Genomic DNA, 24424 nt, shown 5'->3' on the forward strand with positions numbered 1-24424 from the left:
TATATATATATATATATATATATATATATATATATATATATATATATATACTTGTATACTTCTTATAAAATACTTATATTTTTAAAAGTATACTTTTAGTTCATAGCACTTCGGCCCCTTAGAGTTTATAGTTGTATACCATGTAAGGTTCGGTATACTTAGTTCACTATAAACAATAGCTCTGATACCAATCTGTCACACCCCCAAACCGAAACGGCGGAAACGTTCGGGGGTGGATGACGTCATGTACAATATCACAATAATTGTATCATAGTAATCAAAGTAACACAACCATTACATTGAAATATAGATATTTACATCTGTTTGATACATATTTTGTATACATCAAAAGTATGACGAAATATAAAAGACGTGACTCTATACGCTCGTCTTCTCAAAAGCCTGTGGGAGTACCTGTCTACTGATTTCCTGAGAATACAAGCGATTTTGAAAGAGTATCAGCATAAAGCTGGTGAGTTCATAAAAATATTTTTGTAATGAAACCCTGTCAATGAATCTGTAAAAATGTTTGTATGCTTCCCAAGAAAATCCAATGTTTTCTAACATATATGTTTGTTACCATGTTCTGTAGTAGTGTATAATGTATTAGTTCGTATGCCTAGTTACCACCAGCTGTATTGTATATCGTTGTTTTGAATGAAAACCCTGGCTATCACCAGTAATGTATAGAATGTTCTATTTGAAAATCCTGGTTACCCCCATTGTAATGTATATTAGTTCTATTAATAAAAATAAAACTAGTGAAGAATGAAATCACGTAAACAAAGGTTAGTTTATACTATTGTGAGTCGTATAACTATGCTTGATATGACTGATGACCTTTGTGACGTTCTTCAGGCATCAGACGGTATGATATTTGTCACCTGAGGCATGTCTGCCTAACTGTAGCTAGCAGTTTAGGTGTGGGATTGTCAGTCCCGAATAGATCTATTCACAAATCTCACGCTCTCCCTCCAGGAGACTCTGCTTACACTAATGATAGGATTTATTACGTACCCCGAAGGGTACAATTGAAGAGATGTCTCACGGCCGTGAACGGTTCTTGGTGTTCTTGGTGAGGATTTGAAGGGTTCGCGGTCCTTGAATGGTTTTCAGCCGTGAACAGATTTTGGCCCTTGAAGATTTGAAGGGTTCACTACCGTACACCCTTCAACATAGATTTGCTGATTCCGTGAAAAACGCGTTTTAGAGGCTCCACAACAACACCCAAAGGTGATTTTTGATGATTTTCGGAAGAAAATGAGGAAATCTTGAGTTTGCGGTTGGAATATTAGAGAAAAGATAGATGAGTTTTCGGCCAGAAAAGTGTAAATGAGGGGTAAGAACACATATGTAGGCGGGGTTTATTGTCAGTGGTAGGTCCCGGCCGTGAACGGTTTACGGCCGTGATCGGGTTCACAGCCGTGAACACCAATCAGACTGGATTTTGCTGATTTTCGAAGAAAAACTCGGTCTTTCGCGCGTTTTTGGTTCTGACTCTTATATAAAGTTTAATTATATAAATTAATGATTTTCTAAACCATAAGAATTTAACGGAACAAAATAATATTCAAAATTTATTTAACGAAAATCGGGCTAACGTTAACGGAAAAAGGTTCGGGTTGTCACAGTAAACCCTAAGAATTCCATATATGCTATTCCTAAGAGGGTTAGGCCGAAATTTCTATCATCTCTCCTCCTTCTCAAACATCTTCCTTTGCTAGTGTTGGGTGTGAACTATTAGAGGTGTGACATTTGTGACGCTTCCTCTCAAGGCTTCAACAACACAAGGATTTGCATTGTTATTAATATATAACAATCAAGGTATGATTCTTATAGCCCTAATTATATTTTTGATTATATACTAGTGCTCTAGGGTTTCTATTTTGCTGTTCAAAGTTGTATGTTCAATTAGAGAAAACATAGATCAATTATTTAGGGTTACATGCACATATAGGATTTATATGTTTTGCGTAAAACCCCTCAAAGGTATCAAAGCGTAGGTTTAGTTTTCTACTGAATTGATAGAATTGTTGAACTTGAACAAGGAGAAAAAAAATAATCGTCATTATGTTCCACAAACACGACGTGGTTTCTTCCACCACGGCGTGTTGGCCTGCGAAATCGTCCGAACACGGCGTGGTGATTGTTTACCACGACCTGTTGGACAGTCAGATCCACTAATTTCGGATTTTCTGCTTATCTTATGATTTGATTAGGATAATTTCCTTGAATAATGTTTTAAATAAGTAAAACTAAATAATTATCTAAGTAATTAGGTATCCTTATCTTGAATTCATGATTAGTTTATTTTTTAATTAAGATTAATCTCTTAATTTTTGAAATTTAAAAATATACCCTAGTATTTTGAAAAGTTTAAAATACGTCCTTATGGAACTTATTATTAATTTAATTAAGTGATTAATTAAACAATAATTAATAAATCCATTAATGATTTAAATTTAATTAAATTAAAAGTTTAATTTATTAAAAGATTAAACCTTTAGAACTTTTAAAAAATATTTTAAATACACTTTATACTATGTATATAATTAAAGGTTTAAATATTTATTATATGTATACGAATAGTTAATCAAACCGTTACTACTCCTCATTCACGAAGTCATACTATAAGGGGAGTTTAAGTAAGTATCCTATAAAATGACCGTCATTGGGTATCCATTCTTACCCACCGCTCTCTTATATGGTGGAGGGTCGTTAGCCGAATATGTTTGATAGGACAATTAATTCTCATTAATAAGTATAATGCGATTATAAAGTAACTAAACTTTTTAAAAAAATCCCACTCTTAGTTACTTTAGGAAAAATGTGAATTTGTATGCTAATCCATGAAATTGCACATTACACTTTATAAGTTTTTAGCGGAGCGTGTGTGGTTAACCAACACACTAATAAGAAACTAATAAAGAGTGGTAATGAGTGTGTTGAAAATTATCGTTGATTAATGGAGCACATGTAGTTAACCGACACATTAAAACGAGATGATAAATGACATTGAGAGTACCAAGCTAATTTGCATGGTTATTCACATCTCGTTTGTGATCCACGACATCCCAGTCACAAAAGTGAGAGCATAATCAAGATTAAGAATGTCATTGATTAAATTCAATGAATCTCAAAATATTTAGGAGTTTCATAAGATTGAAACTGGTAAAAGCCTTACCTACCTAAAATAGATTTGAATTTGATTACGACATCCCTCTTCAAAGCTCAAATCGAAAATATGGATAGTAGCCTTAATTCAAATTTATGGGTTAATAATTAAGGATTAAATATCAACTAACCTGAATTCTCTTTTCTCCCTTTATAGATGTCAAGTCAATACAACAATGGTCTTCCTCATTCTTTTGGAAATGGTTTTCCTCTTCCTTTTGAAGATGATCTTCCACACTTTGATCAAGGTGAAAGTATGTTCTCTTCTTCGAACAATGATGGAAATAGATATTATACTTATCCAACTCTTCATCCTCCTCCTCCAGTGAATCTCCCCATGTCACAAGTTGAATGATACAAAACTACTCAATCCTTGTTGGCATGTAGACATCAAGATGGAAAATCTATGTGTGCGCATGTTCTAGAAATGAAATCGCACATTGACAAATTGGACAGATAGGGTGTCGTTTTCCCAAGGAAGCAAGCCAATGATTTAGTTCTACTTTCACTTCCTGAGTCATATAGTCAGTTCATTAAGAGCTTTTATATGAGAGACCACGACGTGACCCTAATCGATCTGATACATATGTTGATTGTTGCTAAAGTAGAAATGCTTAAGAGCACAAGTGAAGCAAAAGATTTTGAAGGATTTGAGTCCAAAATTTCCATGGACATTGACAATGGTGGCAATGATAGTCTAGAACATATTTCTCTTCATAATGGAAAGGGATCGGCCAAGGTCAAACCATTTGATCGTATGAGAAAGGCTAGTTCTGAGATAGTTCCATGTGCTAATCCTAAAAGTCTATATGTTTCTATTGCCAAGTGAAAGGACATTGGTTGCGAAGCTGCCTAGACTACCTGAAAGATCTTAGAGATGGTACACTCAAGTCATGTGACTCTACTTCAGGTACATCCATTATCTAACTCCATTATTTTAATAAGTTCCTATTCATAAACTCTTAATACATGATGTGATGATCACATTTTGATTGTGTTGCAGGATCTAAGAGAAAGAAGGAAGCTTTAGAAAAGTGAGTTGAATCTAATCGTGATATATGGATTTCCTTGCAATGATATTTATGAAAATGTTGGTTACATTTCTATTATTAGCAATATTAATTTTGGATTTGATTCATATTATTTCACTTGTGGTAAATGTCATAATTGACTAAGTGATAATGAATTCTCATCACCCAAGTTCCAATTGAATAGAAACTTGGAGTCATACAATTCGAATTGTGTGATGTATGAGAATCTTGATCTTTGGAAGATTATGACTAATTTATCGATCACATGTTTATGTGAGTCAAAGTGAATGACTAACAGATCTAGTACATGTTGATATAGACTATTTAGATCCACCACAAAGGACGCTAAGTCTATTCGTCATAATTTACTAATATTTCAGCAAATATGGTTGTGTTTGTAAGATTAAACATAATTCTAATGCTTTGAAAACGTTCAAAGACAATCATAACAAATAAGAAGAATCTATTAGGCAGAAAGATTTCTCTAATCTGAAAGGAAAGGAGAGTACTTTAGTATCATGTTTTATAATCATCTTAATGATTATGGAACTATGTCTCAATTGATCCTCGAAGGACATCCTAGCACAATTGTTTGACTAAGAAAAGGAATCAAATATTGTTGAAATGGTTCAGTCAAGAGACATGTCATACTTTGTTTCTAATCAAGTTTTAGAGTCATGCTCTAGTTACTACACATCATATCTTGAAACTTATTTTATACTAAGTAGGTTTATAACACCTCATGAAATGTGGAGTAATAATGTTTTCTTACTCTAGCGCATTTGGAATTGGTAGTTATGATGTTTTAGGTCAAAACAATTGATAAACTAAGAACAATTCATGGAGTGTTTCTTGTCAGAAATTCACACTAACTTTTGAGTATTTGCTTTAGCTCGTCAAAGAATGTTCCTTAAGATAGAAACTTATATATAAATAAGTCAGTAGGAGTCTTGTTGATCTTGAAGAGTTTCAGGAGTCAATCGAGAATAAACCTTTTAGTTATCTCTAGCACATGACATGAGGTTGGTAACCTATCATGTTAAGTTGACACATCTTGTTTTTGTGCACCTTCCAATTAGGTCAACAATGCTTATGAGTTCTATAGTTCTCATTTGATTGCAAAAGGCAGAGCATATTGTTCAGTGAAAGTACACTGATCAATATGGGTGAGCTACTTAACAACATGGAAGTAATGGTAGGCCCTTGTGCTACCAGATGGCAAGAAATTAAGAATAAGTAAAGTTCAATCCATGAAAGCTAAATTTGGTTTTGTCATAAACAGTGTCTTACGATTGTAGGTTGGAAATGATAAGATGCACATGGATGGGAATGTATACACCATAAAATCTGGGTGGCAAAAGGTTTCGCTTTAATTTATGAGAATAATCTTGAGGAAACACTTTTGCTAATAGATTTTGAAGATCTGATAAGTATCATTATGGTTAGTGGTTGTGTCAATTGCATTCTCAAATTCTCAAGATGATTACGACATCCATTTTCATAGTTCGAATTGTGAGAAAGGCTTTCAAGGAGTGTACCTTGAATTAGAGACTTCATTACCATGGAATTCTTTTTTAATAACAAAGTTCCAATGGAACATTTTGTAACATCGTTGGCTAAGTCTTTGTGGCTTTGAAACCTCGACACAGAAGGACAATGCATGTAACATTGGAATTCTAACACATTTAATAGTGACAAGAATTTGGAATTGTGAAATGAGCATAATTGGAATAGTGTCCAATCGATTTGTTCACAAAGGAAAGACCATAGAGAAACATAGTATGCATGTTCATGACATGGCATGACTGATGTTTAATTCAAGTGGTTAGTTGATTACTCGAAACATTATACAATGAATAAAGTCTTAATTCATATGGTGATTAAATAATAAGAGTTTTATTTATATTCAATAGTTTTGAGACCATAGTTAATTAGTTTATTATTGTGTTTCACTTCGCATGTTTTACTTCCTAAATAATTTGATTATTCAAAATTCCATAGTCGCTCGCACTTTTGGAAGTAAGTAGTGAATTAAGACTGTCATGAATGGAATTGTAGATTGCCTATGGGGATTAGACATTGCAATGGTTGCTACAATGTTCATGAGTACTTAGAAAATAGGGATTTTGAGTATTGGATAAACTCACACTCAGAGAATTACTTCATAGATTTTATCACGAGTAATTTTGAGACGATAATATCTTATATTCCTCAAACGGATATATATGAGTTGTTTTTTACAGGTCAGTTGTGCATTGATAATATGTAAACGCATCAGTAACTTGATGTTATAAAACTTATTGTTGTGTGTGATTTGATTAGTAAATAGTGGAAGCATATACTTCAAAGTTTACTCGTTCTTTTTTCCCTAACGGTAAAAGGGATATCTTTGGGCCCTTCTGTGATTTGGTGTTTACTTACAAGTGCTTGGCCAAATATGGGCTAAATTGATGTGATCAATTAGTAGTCTGAGATTAGTCGTCAAAAATCAAAAATCGGGAAACAAAACTAGGACAATGAGACTGATTATAATCCATATATCATGTCTTTACGATATCCTGAAGAATGGAGGAATATTTGATCACTTATCTTAGGACACATAACTGACTAGGTCAGAGTTCGACAACGAATTTTGAGAGCTACAATTTGCTAATCAGTTTTTGAAGTTACACTGGAAACTACAGTTATTAGACTTATCCAAGTGTGAGACTGTTGGATTAGGTGTATAAGCCCATAACTATAATTGGTATATGTATACTTTAATTGATAGTAGCACAGTCCTTTTGGGTTACCCTCAAGACTATCAACTAGACGAGATGATTTGGAGAGAAAGAGTTTTTATTTATTATTTGACTAATAAATTGAAATAAATGATTTTTTAATATATTATGAAAATAATATATTATTTATTAATAGTAATATTTAATTAGAAATTAATTGGAATTAATTTTAGGATTAAATGAACTAATTAAAAGTACAAGGACTGAAATGTAATTGTTCAATAGTTGAGCAAGAGGCATTCTAGAACCATCCATTAGGCTTGGAAGGTTTCTTGAAGCCTTAGGGTTTCTAGAATAGTCTTAGGTGGATAAACATGAAAGTGGATAATTAACTGATTTAAGATAATCTTGGATTTAGGGTTATCTAGGGTTTCCTGACTGCACTCTATAAACAGCCTAAACCCTAAGAATTTCGGCTATGCTATTCCTAAGAAGGTTAGGCCAAAATTTCTATCATCTCTCCTCCTTCTCAAACATCTTCATTTGCTAGTGTTGGGTGTGAACCATTAGAGGCGTGATATTTGTGACACTTGCTCTCAAGGCTTTAACAACACAAGGATTTTCATTGTTATTACTATATAACAATCATGGTATGATTCTTCTAACCCTAATTGTATTTTTTTATTATATACTAGTGTTTTACGGTCTCTATTTTGTTGTTCAAAGTTGTATGTTCAATTAGAGAAAACATAGATCAATTATTTAAGGTTGCACGCACACATAAGATTTATATGTTTTGCATAAAACCCATCATGGTTGTCCTCAAACATAGGTCTCGAATGGGAGTACCATCCATCTTGCGGCTCACAACATTGGCCTTCTCCGGGTGGTATATAATCTCGTAGTCATAATCCTTAATTACATCAAATCACCTACGCCGACTCATGTTCAGATTCGGCTGATTCAGAAAGTATCTCAAATTCTTGTGATCTGTGTAAATAATACACCGAATCATGTATGTGTGACATCCCAAAATTTATGGCCATTAAAAAAAAACTTTTTCCTTATGCTTATTTTAAATAAGAGTGATCTTTATAAATGCGGAATTTTTCCCATAAAAAGTATTTCCGAAGAAAATGATTTTCATTGATTATTATCAACCTGGGATGTCATAATTGATACAAAACATAAGCATAAACAGACCTTACATCAATAATAAAAGCCTACAAATTCCTTAAATCTCTTAGTAGATAATTACATTATCTATCAGTACCTTCATGCTACCTGTAATACAAAGAAACTAAGCGGGCCTGGTTGGAAAACCTAGTGAGTACATAGGGATCTCAATCCCACAATGTTATAATATATATATATATATATATATATATATATATATATATATATATATATATATATTGTAAGACCAATTGTTACCAAACAATATATAGATGTGTCTCCAACTTGGATATCTATAAACCCTCATACCTAAACATACCCACCCAAATCGATCCTCATAGATCCTAGTCTACGATTATTAGGAATGATTATCTCGCCTAATGAAGCATTTAGAATAATCAAGTGTTAGTCATCTGAAAGATGGACATACATACTTTTATAGTTGCCTGATCTGGATCCACCATTCCTGATCATCGAAAAGATTATACAGACATACCAATATAGTTGTCTGATCAGGACCCACCATTTCTGGTCATCCGAAAGATTATGCAAACATGTCATTACAGTTATTTGATACGGACCCACCGTTTATGGTCATCCAAAAAGGAATGCGGTTTTTACTCCAGTATGTATTTCGTACCATCAACAACTAAAAGTGTCAAAGAATAGAACTCTACTCTCCTTTCCTAGCTTACACTTGCATATCCCGAATGAGACTACCCGATATCAAACTTAATTGAACTAGGTATCTATAATAAGTTTTATCTATTAACGGACATAACTACTAAACTTTTAATACCAACTCTGTTTATATAACACTATCCTTATTTAGTGTGTATATTTTGCATAGAGTATTTAGGTATTAATATATTTTTATTTATCCTTCTGATAATATTTCTATTATTGTTATCATGTAATATATATATATATATATATATATATATATATATATATATATTATATATATCTTTTAACATATGTAGAGTCATATCTAATTCGCATATAATATATCCTCAAATACATTTCTAACACATGGACCAGGAAATAAGCATATAGCTCATATATAAACTTTCTAATAGATATTTAATAATTAAATTAATATGTGCATTAACACCATTTTCATGAAAGGGACTATGCACTCACTTGATAAAAGTAGGCGCCTCGAAATTTGGGCAGAACTTCACCTTGGTACTTTATCTTTTCCTCTAACGTCACCTAGGTTCACATTACTAAGTCTTAGTCTTATATTCTTGGCAACTACTGATAGTCTAGATTCCTAACTAATCCCAATGTCTACTTCAAGATCTATCAAGTAAGGAACAACCATGTAAAGTCATATTGGAGGTAGGGTCCGTTTGGTATACATAGTATACCATTTGGAAATCCCGCTTTAAAAACCACTAAATCCAGTCTATACATCATCCCGATAAGTAGATCAATCAGTATAATGACATGGAATTACTGATAAATATTTATAGGTTCATAATAACGACTATGACTATAAATACAAATTACACTAAGATAAAGTTGAGTGTAATTTAACTTACAAAGATTACCTACACAAAAGTTCAGAAATTGCATTGGCAGAACTCCGGCATGCTAGCTACTAGATGACAGGCTCTCAGGGACCTCAGGGCTTCGCAATATGCTTAAAATTAAAAGAAAATGGGCTCAAGATCGAGAGAAACTAGAGAGAAATGAATTAGAGAGGTGTGAATGTCGAATAAGGGTTGCAGCTCTATTTATAGCCTAAGTATTTGAAAGCACGCTGCACCCAAACCATGTGCGTCATGTTTGGTCATCCCTCTCACACGCTGACACGTGTCCAACATAGTGTGGAGGGTGGAGCAGTGTGACCACGTTCTAGAAGGAGTGTGTCGTGCCTTTTTGCGCGAGGTGCATTCAGAAAAACTTCAAATCCGTAACTTTTTCATACGAACTCCGTTTTTTACGTTCTTTATATTCACACGTATCTATCAACAAGATATAATACTTTCATTTAGAATTTGCCGGCTAATTTTTAATTTATTATTTTAGAAGGCTTACACTGCTAATCCCCATTTAAAACTTATATCTTTTTCATACGACATCCGTTTTCGACTGTTTTTTTCGAGGGGTTCATATTCACGAGATCTTCGATTATCTTTTAGATTGTTTTAGATAACAATCAACCGATTTGAATTTCAATTTATGTGCTAACACAGCTGCACTAAAACTTAAAAAAAATCATAACTTCCTCTCATGAAGTCATATTTGAACGTTCTTTATATTCACGCTCTCAGTTTTACGACTACTAAAAATTTGGTTTAGATCACTTAGGCTAATAAGTAATCTATTAAAAATTCACTTTTTACCATATGAAGAATCGTGTTGGCTTAATCACAAAACTTCGAAGAAACATAAATTCTTCATAAGAAGTCGGATTTCAGTGTTCTTTATATGTACAAAATCTTTGTCAAATACACTACAACTTTGGTTAATATTATTTATCCTAAATAACCTCATATCAAAAAGTCATTTTAATGCTTATTATATCCTAATTGACTAGCTCGAATCTACAGGTGTTACTATATATATATATATATATATATATATATATATATATATATATATATATATATATATATATATATATATAATGGCGCCAAATCTTGAGGGTGAAAACGACATCCCCCAACTCCAGATCGTGAGTAGGATAATTCACCTCGTGAGACTTCAGTTGCCTCGAAGCATATACTATCACATGACCTCTCTACATCAAAATGACTTCCAAGTCTAAAACAGATGCGTCACAATATACTACAAAATCATCAACTCCCTTAGGGAGTGATAGAACCGGCGTCTCACATAGCCTCTGTTGTAGGGTGTCAAAAGTAACATCCTTCTTGGTTAACCTAGTAAGAGGAGTTGTAATCTTGGAGATGTCTCGAATAAACCTCTTGTAGTACTTGGCCAACCCAAGAAAACTTTGTATCTCTGATGAAGATCTCGGAACCTCCAGCTGAATCACTATCTCAATCTTAGCCGAATTAACCAAAACACTATTCTGATTGACGAGGTGCCCCAGAAATTGAACATGACACAACTAGAACTCACACTTGGAGAATTTGGCGTACAATCTCTCCATTCGTAGAACCCCAAGAATCTTGCGAAGGTGTTCCTCATGTAGCTCCTCGATCTTAGAATAGGCCAAGATATCATCAATAAAAACAATCACACAACGATGTAACATAGGCCTGCACACTTAGTTCATGAGGTCCATAAACGCCATCGGTGCATTAGTGAGCCCAAAAGGCATCACCACAAACTCATAATAGCCATAATGAGTACATAAATCCATATTCTAAATGTCCTCCTCTCTAACCATCATCTGAATGTATCACGACATCAACTTGACCTTGGAGAACCAAGACGCTCCCTATAACTGGTCAAAAAGGTCATCAATCCTCGACAGTGGGTAATGGTTTTTCACCGTTAACCACATCTAATACGAACCATCCTTCTTCTAGAAAAAAAAGGATCGGTGCTTCCTAACGCAAGCTACTAGTGCGAATGAATCCCTTGCCTAACAACTCCTAGAATTCTGAGGGCAACTTTTGCATCTCAGGCGACACAGGGCGATATGGTACCTTGGCAATCGGAGAAGCGCCGGGGATCAGTTCAATCTTAAACTTCACCTTCCTCTCAGAGGGCACGCCAGGAAGATCATTTGGAAAAACATCAGGAAACTCCCTTCCTACAGGAACATCGAACATTGACTTTTTATCCTTCACTCGAGTGTTAACCACATATGCAAGGTAACTCGAGCATCCATGTTGAAGATACTGCCTAGCCCTGGTGAACGAACGAAAGGCGAAACCAACTCTAGCGCCCTCCCCAAAGATGGTTAGATCTCCCCCACTTGGTGTACGAAAAACCACTAGTTAACGATCAAAGTAGGTCAATGCTCTGAACCGGCTCAACCAATCCGTACCCACGATCACAAATACATCTATCATCGGAATAGGAATAAGGTCTATCAAAAATCCCACACAAAAATATCTAACATACAGGCATGATAAACATCTGAGACTGAAACTGTGCGGTCATCGGTGATGGAGGCCTCCATAGTTCAATCAAATGATCCAAGGGAAACATGAAAATCCCTGCTAAAAGATGACGATACAAAAGATCGACTCCCACCTGAGCCAAACAACACTAACACAGGTAATGAATTCACAAGGAATGTACCAATAATGACGTAAGGCGCCACCCTGGCCTCCTCTATTTTCAACTAGAAGGCTCCCCATCGGGCCTTTGGGGCTTCGGCCTTCCCCTAGCGTACATCAGTAACGCGTAAAGTCGCAGGAGCTGTAGTTTTGTACTAATCTTGATGCACGTAATGGATAATCGACTTTCACATGGACCGTATGGTTACAACTGAAACAAACTAAAAAACTCTTCGGGAAATCTTTCGCAAAGTGGTCCTCCTTGCCACACATGTAGCATATTGTCCCTACCCGATAGGGACCCTCATAACCCTTATCGCACTTGTTGTAACTCATTCCCCTAACTCTCCATCTCACCCTCTCTCGCATGAATCTCTAACTTAATCTCCCCCATTCCGACATTGGATTGCAGCTTAACCAATGAAAGGTACTGGGTGTTCTTCACAAACTTCCTGATACCCCTCTTGAGAATTCTCAAGTATCAGGTCATCCACACCTGCTCCGAGGAAGCAAACTCTGGACAAAACAAGGACCTCTCATGGAACATCCCGATGATCTCGGCCACCAACTTTGTCGTCTGTCTGAGCAACGAGTACTCATGGGCCAACCACGCTCTCCATCAAAGGTACATACTCATCACGACACATCTCAACAAATCTCTCCCATGATACTGCGACCCGCTCCACGGGTGAATGGCCACTAGTCACAAACTTCCATCAATCCTTCGCTCCAACGCCAAAGAAGGTTCGGCGCAAATCAAACCTTCAGATCCTCTAGACACGTACAAGTATAGAAGCACCCCTCAATATCAGAAATCCATCTCATCGCAATAATCAGGTCCGTGATCCCATCTAACTCTGGGGGCTTCGTGTTGTTGAATTCTCGATACTGTATCGAATCAACAAACATAAACATTCGTATACACAGTCAACAACATTATGAATGGTATTAATAAAGGATAAATATGGGTCGAATACACACACAAACAGATTAAAAAGCTTTAACGAAGAAGGAAATACACTGATTTTAACGAATAAAACTGATCGGAAGTTTGACTTTTTTTCTTGAATTTGTGTAGAGTATCTATAAGAAAATGGGGCATGTAAATTGAATAAAGCAATGGTTAGAAATATTTATAGAGATTGTTATTAAAATACTAGGTGTGAAACCCGTGTACTACACGAGCTAATTAATATATATATATATATATATATATATATATATATATATATATATATATATATATATATATATATATATATATACACTTTAAATGTATTTTTTTAAGAAAAAATTAAATATCAAAGTGTAAACATCAAGTATTTTTTAAAATAATATTTCAAAATATATATACAAACAAAATGACAAATAAATAATAATTCAATTTATATTAGTAAAACAAACTATAGAAAAACAATTATATTTTGACCATATAACGCTTTTTTTTAGTTTGTCAATAAAAAGCAACAAAATTTGATTATTTTTTTATATAGACAATTTTACCTAAAATGACAATGAACTTTAAAAGAAATATGTCAATTTTGAATTATATATATTGAAGGAAACATATTAAAATTTGCAAAGGAAACAAATTAATGACTCATTAATTACTTTCTATAACCTAAAAATTAGATAATTAATTAAAAAAATTAAAAATTACCATAAAATGACAAGTGAAAATTAATTTCTAAGAATTAGCCACATAATTACATGTGTCCAAATGCATAAGAAATTGACAAGTGACAAAAAGTTTTTTTATTTATTAGGGAGGATTTGGTGAAGATAATAATGACTATTCGATTTTCAAGCAATTAATATTTATTCAAAATATAAATATATTTAAAAGGGATTTTTAATATGTGCCCTAAGGACACATATAATAAACATTAATTATGAAAAATATTATCATAATTAAATATAAAATGCATTTATTATGGAAATTATTATTGTAATTATGGTAATAATCTTTATAATTAATGTATTTCATATTTAATTATGGTAATATTTGTTATAATTAATGTTTCTTATATATGTCCTTAGGGCACATGTTAGAAAATCTCATTGTTAATTTATATGGATTCAGATTATAAATTGAATGCAACAAGAGTATAACCTGGAAATTTCATCTTGATGGAAACTGTTTGTGAAGTGTCATATAGAAAAAATGATTCATTTATTAAGTTACGGACATGGAAATATATAACAATTGACAACCCATACAACGATGAGTAGATATAAACAGAACACTCTTCACCAAAAAGTTTAGAATTAATATGTATACGTTATGAAATATTAGTTTGTGAATGACCATTGGATTCTCCATTTCTCCCATAACTCCCCATCATTATTTAGCATTAGTAACAACCATTTCAATGTGTTTTATGAATGTAATAATACACCATCATAATGTGCATTCATATTATAGCTCATCTTTCATCTTATTTGGATGTATAAATAGTGAGCCATATGTATTAGAAACTTGATGATTTCATCACAAGTATTAGAATAAAAGTTCTCTCTACTCTTATTTCTTTCTTTACTTTATAATTTATATTGTTATTTGATCATATTTTATAACACGTTATCAGCACGAGGCTCTACCATAGAGTTCCAACTTCTTGTCGTTCTTGTCATTGTCAGGTATATATATAATTTTTTTTTTCAAAGTTCATATGTATAGTGCTCACAAGTTATATAATGCTCACAAGTAATTTTATGATACTTCTTAACTAACAATCCTCTAATATACAACTCTTTATTTTGATTAGTACTTTCACTATGGCAAACCTTAGCACACTTGAGTTTATGGCTGTTGACATTAGTGGAAAAAATTATTTATCATGGATCTTTGATGCTGAAATCCACCTTGATGCTATGGGGCTTGGAAACACCATAAAGGATGTAAATCCTTTAAATGAAGCATCAAGCCAAGAAAAGGCTAAGGCGGTGATTTTACTTCGCCACCATCTAGATGAAGGATTAAAAGCTGAATACCTCATTGTCAAAGATCCGGCTAATCTTTGGAATAATCTGAAAGAGAGGTATGATCATGAAAAAACGGTGATACTTCCTAGAGCTCGTTTTGATTGGTTACACCTTCGGCTGCAAGATTTTAAATCTGTGAGTGAGTATAATTCAGCCATGTTCAAAATTACTTCCCAACTAAAACTATGTGGTGAGACTATAACTGATGAAGACATGCTAGAGAAAACCTTCTTTACTTTTCATGCCACTAACATGCTCCTACAGCAGCAATATCATGAGAAAGGTTTTAAAAAATATTGTGAATTAATCTCATCGTGGCTGAATAAAATAATGAGCTCTTAATGAAAAATCACCAATCACGTCCGACCGGTTCTAGTCCATTCCCTGAAGTGAATGCGACATCATCTAACTATAACGGCCGTGGGTCTAACCGTGGCCATGGCCGTGGTCGTGGTCGAGGTCGTGGACATGGAGGAGGTCGTCATAATAATCGTCCTAACAATAATAATAATATAAGTAACCACCAGAAGTGGGAAAGTAAGAAAAACCCACATCCGAATGATAAAAGTGGTCAAGGCAAAAAGAAAGTTGAAAATGTTTGTCACCGATGTGGAATGACCGGTCATTGATCACGTACATGTCGCACTCCAAAGCATTTTGTTGATCTTTATCAAACTTCTCTAAAATATAAAGAAGGAAAAAATGCAGAAACAAATTTTGTTCAAAATTATTTTTCCGAAGATCAACTAGAAATGGGACATTTGGATGTCGCCGATTATTTGCCCTACACGGAAGGGACAAACGGTGTTATGGATGGTGATGGAAGTACCCAATTTTCCCATAAAAGGAGATGGATATGCCATATCATGAAATTTTTGGTTTTCTAGTATCATTTTATTTTTGCATTATGTTTGTTTAGAGTCATTGTCATGGTCAAGAATAATATGTAGTTTTGTTTAATGTCTTTTATGATCTTTATGTCATAGTCGTTTCATGAGAAGAGATCTCGATGATTCTTCTCAAAATAATAATATATGAATTTATTTCTCTAAGTTGAATATTTCTTATTTCTTATTATTTTTATTATATATTTTTATTTTGAAGAGAAATATGGACATTCGCAAAAGAAATGAGGAAGATATATGTCTTGCAGACAGTGCAACAACACATAGCATTTTTAATAATGAAAAATATTTTGCTTACTTATCAATTGGAGAAGCAAATGTTAATACAATAACGGGTAGTGCAAAAATGATTGAAAGCTCCGGAAGAGCGAATATCATATTACCACAAGGGACAATAATTACAATCGGAGATATTTTCATCAAAATCACCCAGAAATTTATTAAGTTTTAAGGATGTTCGGTCCAACGGATATCATGTTGAAACAACCAATGATGGTGATAAAGAGTATCTCAATATTACAAAAATGATATCGGGTAAGAAAAGTCTTTTGGAAAAATTATCCGTATTGTCATTCGGATTGTATTATACAAATATTAGAATGATTGAATCTCATGCTATTGAAAATAAAAGGTATGATAACATCTACAAAGTTTGGCATAACCGGTTGGGCCATCCCGGATCAGTTGTGATGCGCAAAATAATTGAAAGTTCAAGAGGACATTCCTTGAAAAACCAGAAGATTTTTCAAGCTAATGAATTGTCTTGTGTTGCATGTTCTCAAGGAAAATTAATTTCCCGTCCATCATTGAATAAAGTTGGGTATGAACGTAACACCCAAGATTTTGAAAGCCAAGAAAGTAAAGGAAACCCTAAATTTTAGGAGGGACTCGGCGAGTCCAAGGAAGGACTCGGCGAGTCGTAGCGGGATCCGGGTCGAGGAGTAAGTGACCAACTCGACGAGTCGGGCAGGTGGACTCGGCGAGTCTGGTATGTGCGAGGAAAACCCTAAATCCGGGGCTTGGAGCCTATTTAAACTTCTCAATCTTCTTCCTAGGGCTCCTTTACTGCCTCTCACACCTTGAACGCCGCACCCTAAGCCTCCATTGTGATGATTTATGCTTTTGGCCATTTTTGAGTGATTTAGAAGAGGAAGAAGAAGTGGGAATCTTCAAAGCATCAAGGAGTGGCTTTGGATCTGAAGTTTGGGGAGCATTTCAGAGCATTGGAAGGTATCAATTCGTTTCCCCTCCTTTAGATCTTCTTTGGTTATGAGTTTTGGGGCTTTTAAGCCATGTTTAAGGTCAATCTCGAGTTTGAAGTCCAGATCTGAGGTTGCTACCTCAGATCCATGCTTGTTGTGGTCTAGAATCCCGTAAAGTATCAGCCATTGGGTGGGTTATGGAGTCTCTTGGTCTTAAACCCTAGTTATTGGTGCATTTTGCCTAGATCTTCCTCTCTACACGTAAAGTTTGCAACTTTACGTGGGGAATAGGCGTGGGAAGGGTAGATCTACAGTTTGGAGTTCATGCATGACTCGGAAGTCCTCTGCATGTAAGTGGATCTTATTGGACTCGGCGAGTCCTTCGAGTGGACTCGGCGAGTAGCTTGAAGATGAGAAGGAACTCGACGAGTGGGATGAACAGCTCGTCGAGTCGGATGAAGATAGGCATGAACTCGGCGAGTTGGATGAAGATTGTCGTGTGCTCGGCGAGTCTGTTCTTAGACTCGGCGAGTCAGGTCGCGTGATCCCAAACCCTTCGAGTTAAGTCTCGAGCCAGCGAGTCGAGCCAGGACGCAATGAGTTGGACAGGACATGAATCGGGAATCAATAGACTCGGCGAGTCAGGGGCTGACTCGGCGAGTAGAGTCGCGAGTGGAAGGACTCTGGACTTATGAACTCGGCGAGTCAGTAGGGTGACTCGACGAGTAGGGTTGACCTGGAAGGTTGACTTTGACCAGGATGTTGACTTTGACCATAGTTGACTTGGTTGACCTTTGAAGGTCAGTTAGACTAAGTGTTATGTTGATATTGGTAGCTCAGGGAACTAGCAGAGCAGCAGTTCGGAGTCAGTGGTCAGGTAGTGGTCAAAGGGGTTAGCAGCAGCAGTTCAGCAGTATCAGGTGAGTTTCCCTTTGTATGAATGGGTCTACGGCCACAATGTCGGCCCATGTAGTTATGAGTAGAAGACCCGGGGGTTAGCCCTAGGCACAGTATGCTAGTATAATATTCGGACGAGGTCCAATGATAGAGGGCGGGTGCCCAAGGAGCGGTTTATGTGATAGTTTATACTTGTTGTCTGTGTGATGCTTGTATGTGCTTGGTAGGGAGGTGAGTGTGGGCGAGGTCCCGTATCTCACCAATAGCAGAGTGTGGATGGTGTTCCACATCTCAGTAGCAGAAGAGCAGGGGCGAGGCCCCAGTTAGGAAAGGAGTGAGGGTGGGCTGGGCCCGTATCTCACTATCAGCAGGAGTATGGACGAGGTCCCATGACTCATCAGTAGCAGGACACGGGCGGGGCCCAGATATAGGCGAGGCCTTAGAGCAAGAGTTGTTAGTATATGTTTAGGTTATGTAATGTTATGTGATATGTTTATGTGCTATTATATGTTAGTGGGCGAGGCCCTGTGACAGGCGAGGCCTAAGTGAAATAGATCTGTATCCGAGCGGGGCTCAAAGCCAGGCGGGGCCTGGAGCGGCGGGGCCGTTGTAGCGGGCGAGGCCCGAAGTAGGGGGTGAGGCCCCGGATAGCGGGCGTGGCCCAGTATGTGCAGTATGTGGTTATGCATGGTATGTGGTAAGGTGGGGAACTCACTAAGCTTCGTGCTTACGGTTTACAGTTTTGTTTTCAGGTACTTTCGGTAGCGGAGGGAGGAGCTCGGGGTGATCGCATGGCACACACCATAGATTAGTCAGCCTGGGAGCGTTTACTCTGATAATAAACATGTGTTTTGAAAACTTATACTCAGATTATGTTTTGGAATGATGTCTTTGGTTAAAGTAATGTTTTAGAAATTTTTGGTCTTGAATTTTGGGATGTTACAAGTTGGTATCAGAGCCTTGGTTTGAGGGATTCGGGCATACTCTCGGGTGTGCCTGAACTCAAACTGAGGGGTCGGATAAAAGTTTTCAAAAGTGAAAAGACAGTTTTGTAAAAAGAATTTTGAGAACGAAAAACAGTTTTAGAAAAGCAAAAAGAATCCAGAAAGAGAAGAATTTTGAAAAGAGAAAAAGGGGTGTGGTGCATGCAATCAGCTGAGCTCAAGTAAGTACCCCAAAATACCCATACAAGTTTATGTTATGATTATCAGTTGATAGAAGAGCATGCTAGAATAGGACTAAGGATCTAGGGATGATGCCTTATGTGCCTGTTATTTGTGCTTTTGAGCTGCATGATAGTGCTGATTAGACAGTAGTAGGATAGCCTGTTTAGGTTATGCCTGAGTTATGAGTTTGTGTTGCATGCTAGTTCAGATTCTTGCTATGTGGAGATGATTGCTTGAGTATGTTATGGTTAGATTTTCCCTTGTTCGAATGTTGTTTGCTTTGTGCATTGTGGGATTCTGAGTGATGGGAGTTAGCCATTAGGTGGATACGTTACGTCACATGTGATCAGGGTTGAATAATCTCAGAGTACTGGAATTGGTCCTATTGCGCAGCTCTTGTCTGAGTCCAACCGTTGTAGGAACGAGTCTTTTACTTGAAGGATTATCTGAGCCTCGTCGCATGTGATGGTATCCAGGTGATGGCTAATTGGCATCCCAAGGAGACCTTCAGCAGCTGAGGACTGGTTTGAGTTGAGTCAGAGGTTTCCCTAGGGTAAGCCTAGGATGAGACAGTGATGGGAGCAGTAGTAGTGGATAAGGGACCTGGTGGAGTCAAAGCAATTCCTGAGGAAAGTACGGATAGATGTGGAAGGTAGTATGGGACCGTACTATTGAAAGCAGAGGATCCATACTCGATTTGGGAAAGGCCGAGACAAGACCGGGAACCTGGTAGTGCATGTTTGGTCTCGCATCAATGATGAGTATTCTGATAATGGTTGTGGTATATTTTCAGCATGGTGACATTGCGAGAGAGACCAGCGGGGGGATCAGGCGCCGGAGAGGGATCAGGCTCGGGTTCAGGGGCCGAGCAGCTCGAGGAGCGGATGAGAGAGTTGATATCAGCTGAGGTTACACGCAGTATTCTAGCTCAGACTCCTGTGATCTTTGGCACGGTCAAGGAGGGTATACTGGAGATCTTGGATGAGAGGCTGGGAGCCTTACTGAGATGATGGCATTGATGGGAGCCCGTACTCTGACGTTTCGAGAGTTCAGAGCCTGCGGGGCACCAGATTATCATGGGGCTAGGGACCCCATTGCTAGCAGTAGATGGTTGGCTGATGTTGCCAACGCTTTTCGTACGAGCAAGTGTCCTGAGGGGGACAAGGTTAGACTCACCTCCTGTCTTCTGAAGGACAGAGCGAGGGATTGGTGGGAGGAGATTGGTCATGCTTTGGGGGATGATGTCGCGTTGGACGCGATGACTTGGAGCGATTTCTCGGCCAGGTTCAGGGCGGAGTTTTCGCCGATTATTGAGGTGCAGCAGCTGGCACGAGAGTTTTAGGATTTGACGCAGACTACTGAGACTGTGGCGGAGATCACCGCCAAGTTCAGGGAGAGGGCTCTTCTTGTACCGCAGTATGTCGCGGATGAGGAGATGAAGAAGGCTCGGTACCATGAGATGTTGAGGGATGACATCAGGGAGTTCGTGAGCAAATCCAGCTGTATGACGCTGGAAGATATGATTTCTCGGGCTAGAGAGAGGGAAATTGATTTGGAGCAGATCCGGAAGAGGAAGCCAGATGAGGTTCAGGTAGCTACGGGTTCGGGCAAAAGACCCAAGGGATCGGATTCGAGATCGATGGATCATCAGGACCACAGTCGGTGCGGAAAGTGTGGCAGGGCGCACGGGGGCGCGTGCAGGAGTGGCAGCGGTGGTGAGTCTGGCTGTTTCAAGTGCGGTCGGGCTGGTCATTTCAGCAGGGATTGTACTGTTACCGCCGCGCAGGGATCAGACTTGATATGTTTTCATTGCAATCAGTGGGGCCACAAGAAGGCCCAGTGCCCCAGTTTGTCTTCGGCAGGACGGGTGATGGCACCCGCCCCTGCAACTTTGAGGATCACAGATGGCCGTCAGGGCCGAGTAGAGGCACCTGCGGCAGGGAGCAGGGCTTTTCAGATGACGACCTTGGAGACGCGAGCAACGCCGGACGTTTCAGGTATGCAATTTCCCATTTTCAGTCCCTTTATTTGTGCATGATTTCATTATTATGGTTCTGCATCATTAGCGGTAAAAGTATTTCATTTTGATTGGTTGATTGTGATCAAGTTATATGCCATCTGCATACCTTGGATATTTGTATGGTAGTTAGGGGATGTGCCCTATTGAAGAAGGTTTCGAAGGATGCAGTAACTGTAGCATGCTTAGGAGGGATTTGGTACGTTTCACCAGTTCGAAGTGGTGCAGTGATTGTGATGGATTGGCTAAATGCCTAGCTATGGCGGGCTTGGGTTCCTCAGTAGATGGGTTATGGAATGGTAGCAAAGATCGGATCTCTTTGAGTATTGAGCAGCAAGGGGCAAGTAGGATCGAAGTGGGGGAGAATCCTCCGGGTGTGCCCAGAGGGGAGCACGCAGACCCAGAATGAGTACGTGACCTCCGAGAGGGAAGAGAAGTAGTTCAGCGTTTGATGGAGTGAGGATTTCAGGGTTGGGAGTTTGAGAAACTCCACGTCAGCTAGTGCGTGTGATGGTAATGGTTAGTTATGGTTGAGAATTCAGGTTGTGGATCGCCCGAAGGACTCGCGGGAGTCGGAATAAGGATCTTGAGAAGCTGATGGCACGTGGGTGCCTTCGTATTAGCAGTCAGTAGTGGAAGTGTTGTAAGACTACAGGGCAGCTGTAGCATTCACTAGAGGTCAGCAATGGATGGTGATGTAAATCTATGGGTAAGCCGTAGCAATCCTTAGTAGTTTCGTTAGTGGAGTTGGGGCGAGGCCCTTATCTCCTAGTGATCAGGTAGGGATCAAGATTGAGTAGTGGAAGAGAATGATAGGGAGTTGCCTGTATAGATCTAGAGAGGTGAGACCTTGGGAGAGGCCGCTCCAGGATATAGTTGGGTGAGACCCGTGGGCGAGGCCCGTATGAGATTAGCAGTGTAGATGAGACCTGGGAGCAGGGTTGCTCAGTAGTATGGTTGGGTGAGACCCGTGGGCGAGGCCCGAGCGAGAGTGACTAGACTAGTGAGACTAGAAGGATAGAGGCGGGTGGGACCCGTGGGCGAGGCCCGTGAGTTTTAGCAGCGCAGGTGGGACCTGGTAGGGACCTTAGTGTCAAGTTGGGGGATCGGGGATCCCAGGTTTGTAGTGCCTGGATGGCAGGATTGATTGAGCAGTTATAGGCGGTCGAGGTTTCTTTGGAAGTCGCTGAGAGCGACCAGTGATGGTGTTGGGACTAGCTACCGGTGGGAGTCGGTAATCCAGTCATTGATAGGCTGGTAGGGACTAGAACGGTCCCAGTTTATCAGGGAGTCAGGCGAGGAATAGCAGAATATCCAGTCAGTAGTAGTGCAGGAAGGCGGGTTATGGTGGAATTCAATTAGTTGAGTCGAGGGGTGCTCGACACCAAGTTATGACAAGAGAGGTGTGTTGGTGGTTACTGGCGGTAATGACCCGTACTGGTAAAAGTGGGGGTGATGGAGTTAGTGAAGGATAGGACCTTCATAGTGGCAGAGGAAAGGTCGGTTATGAGGCTTTGCCTTGGGAAGGCAAGGAAATTGCACAAGGAAAGAAGTGGACAACCTCTGCGGGTTCAGTGCAGTACTCGGTGAGTATCAGAAGGATTATCGGTTGAGTAAGTTCTGTTTCTAAGATGTTCAGGGTCAGGTTTGACCCGAGGTTTACCCGCGAGGTTGATGTTAGTCAGAATGACCAGGTGGAAGACCAGCGCAGGTAGGCGGCTGGTGTTGGGTATTGGAGGCAGATCGCAAGCGGCGGGCCATGGTAAACTTTGAGGACGAAGTTCAGTTTAAGTGGGGGAGAGTTGTAACACCCAAGATTTTGAAAGCCAAGAAAGTAAAGGAAACCCTAAATTTTAGAAGGGACTCGGCGAGTCGTAGCGGGATCCGGGTCGAGGAGTAAGTGACCAACTCGGCGAGTCGGCCAAGTGGACTCGGTGAGTCTGGTCTGTGCGAGGAAAACCCTAAATCCGGGGCTTGGAGCCTATTTAAACGTCTCAATCTTCTTCCTAGGGCTCCTTTACTGCCTCTCACACCCTGAACGCCGCACCCTAAGCCTCCATTGTGATGATTTATGCTTTTGGCCATTTTTGAGTGATTTAGAAGAGGAAGAAGAAGTGGGAATCTTCGAAGCATCAAGGAGTGGCTTTGGATCTGAAGTTTGGGGAGCATTTCAGAGCATTGGAAGGTATCAATTCGTTTCCCCTCCTTTAGATCTTCTTTGGTAATGAGTTTTGGGGCTTTTAAGCCATGTTTAAGGTCAATCTCGAGTTTGAAGTCCAGATCTGAGATTGCTACCTCAGATCCATGCTTGTTGTGGTCTAGAATCCCATAAAGTATCAGCCATTGGGTGGGTTATGGAGCCTCTTGGTCTTAAACCCTAGTTATTGGTGCATTTTGCCTAGATCTTCCTCTCTACACGTAAAGTTTGCAACTTTACGTGGGGAATAGGTGTGGGAAGGGTAGATCTACAGTTTGGAGTTCATGCATGACTCGGAAGTCCTCTGCATGTAAGTGGATCTTATTGGACTCGGCGAGTCCTTCGAGTGGACTCGGCGAGTAGCTTGAAGATGAGAAGGAACTCGACGAGTGGGATGAACAGCTCGTCGAGTCGGATGAAGATAGGCATGAACTCGGCGAGTTGGATGAACAACTCGGTGAGTTGGATGAAGATTGTCGTGTGCTCGGCGAGTCTGTTCTTAGACTCGGCGAGTCAGGTCGCGTGATCCCAAACCCTTCGAGTTAAGTCTCGAGCCAGCGAGTCGAGCCAGGACTCAATGAGTTGGACAGGACAGGAATCGGGAATCAGTAGACTCGGCGAGTCAGGGGTTGACTCGGCGAGTAGAGTCGCGAGTGGAAGGACTCTGGACTTATGAACTCGGCGAGTCAGTAGGGTGACTCGACGAGTAGGGTTGACCTGGAAGGTTGACTTTGACCAGGATGTTG

General features: G+C 38.6%; 1 protein-coding gene across 1 annotated transcript; it reads left to right on the plus strand.

Annotated features, from left to right (window-relative positions):
• Window positions 1-15087: 15087 nt before the first annotated feature.
• LOC145050501 (uncharacterized) lies at window positions 15088-15636 on the plus strand. Its single transcript, XM_078998742.1, has one exon. The coding sequence runs from the start codon at window positions 15088-15090 to the stop codon at window positions 15634-15636; it is 549 nt and encodes a 182-aa protein (XP_078854868.1).
• The last annotated feature ends 8788 nt before the right edge of the window (window positions 15637-24424 follow it).

Source organism: Lactuca serriola, chromosome 5 (genome assembly GCF_051521515.1).
Source record: "Lactuca serriola cultivar US96UC23 chromosome 5, Lser_US96UC23_V15, whole genome shotgun sequence".
Taxonomy (NCBI): domain Eukaryota; kingdom Viridiplantae; phylum Streptophyta; class Magnoliopsida; order Asterales; family Asteraceae; genus Lactuca; species Lactuca serriola.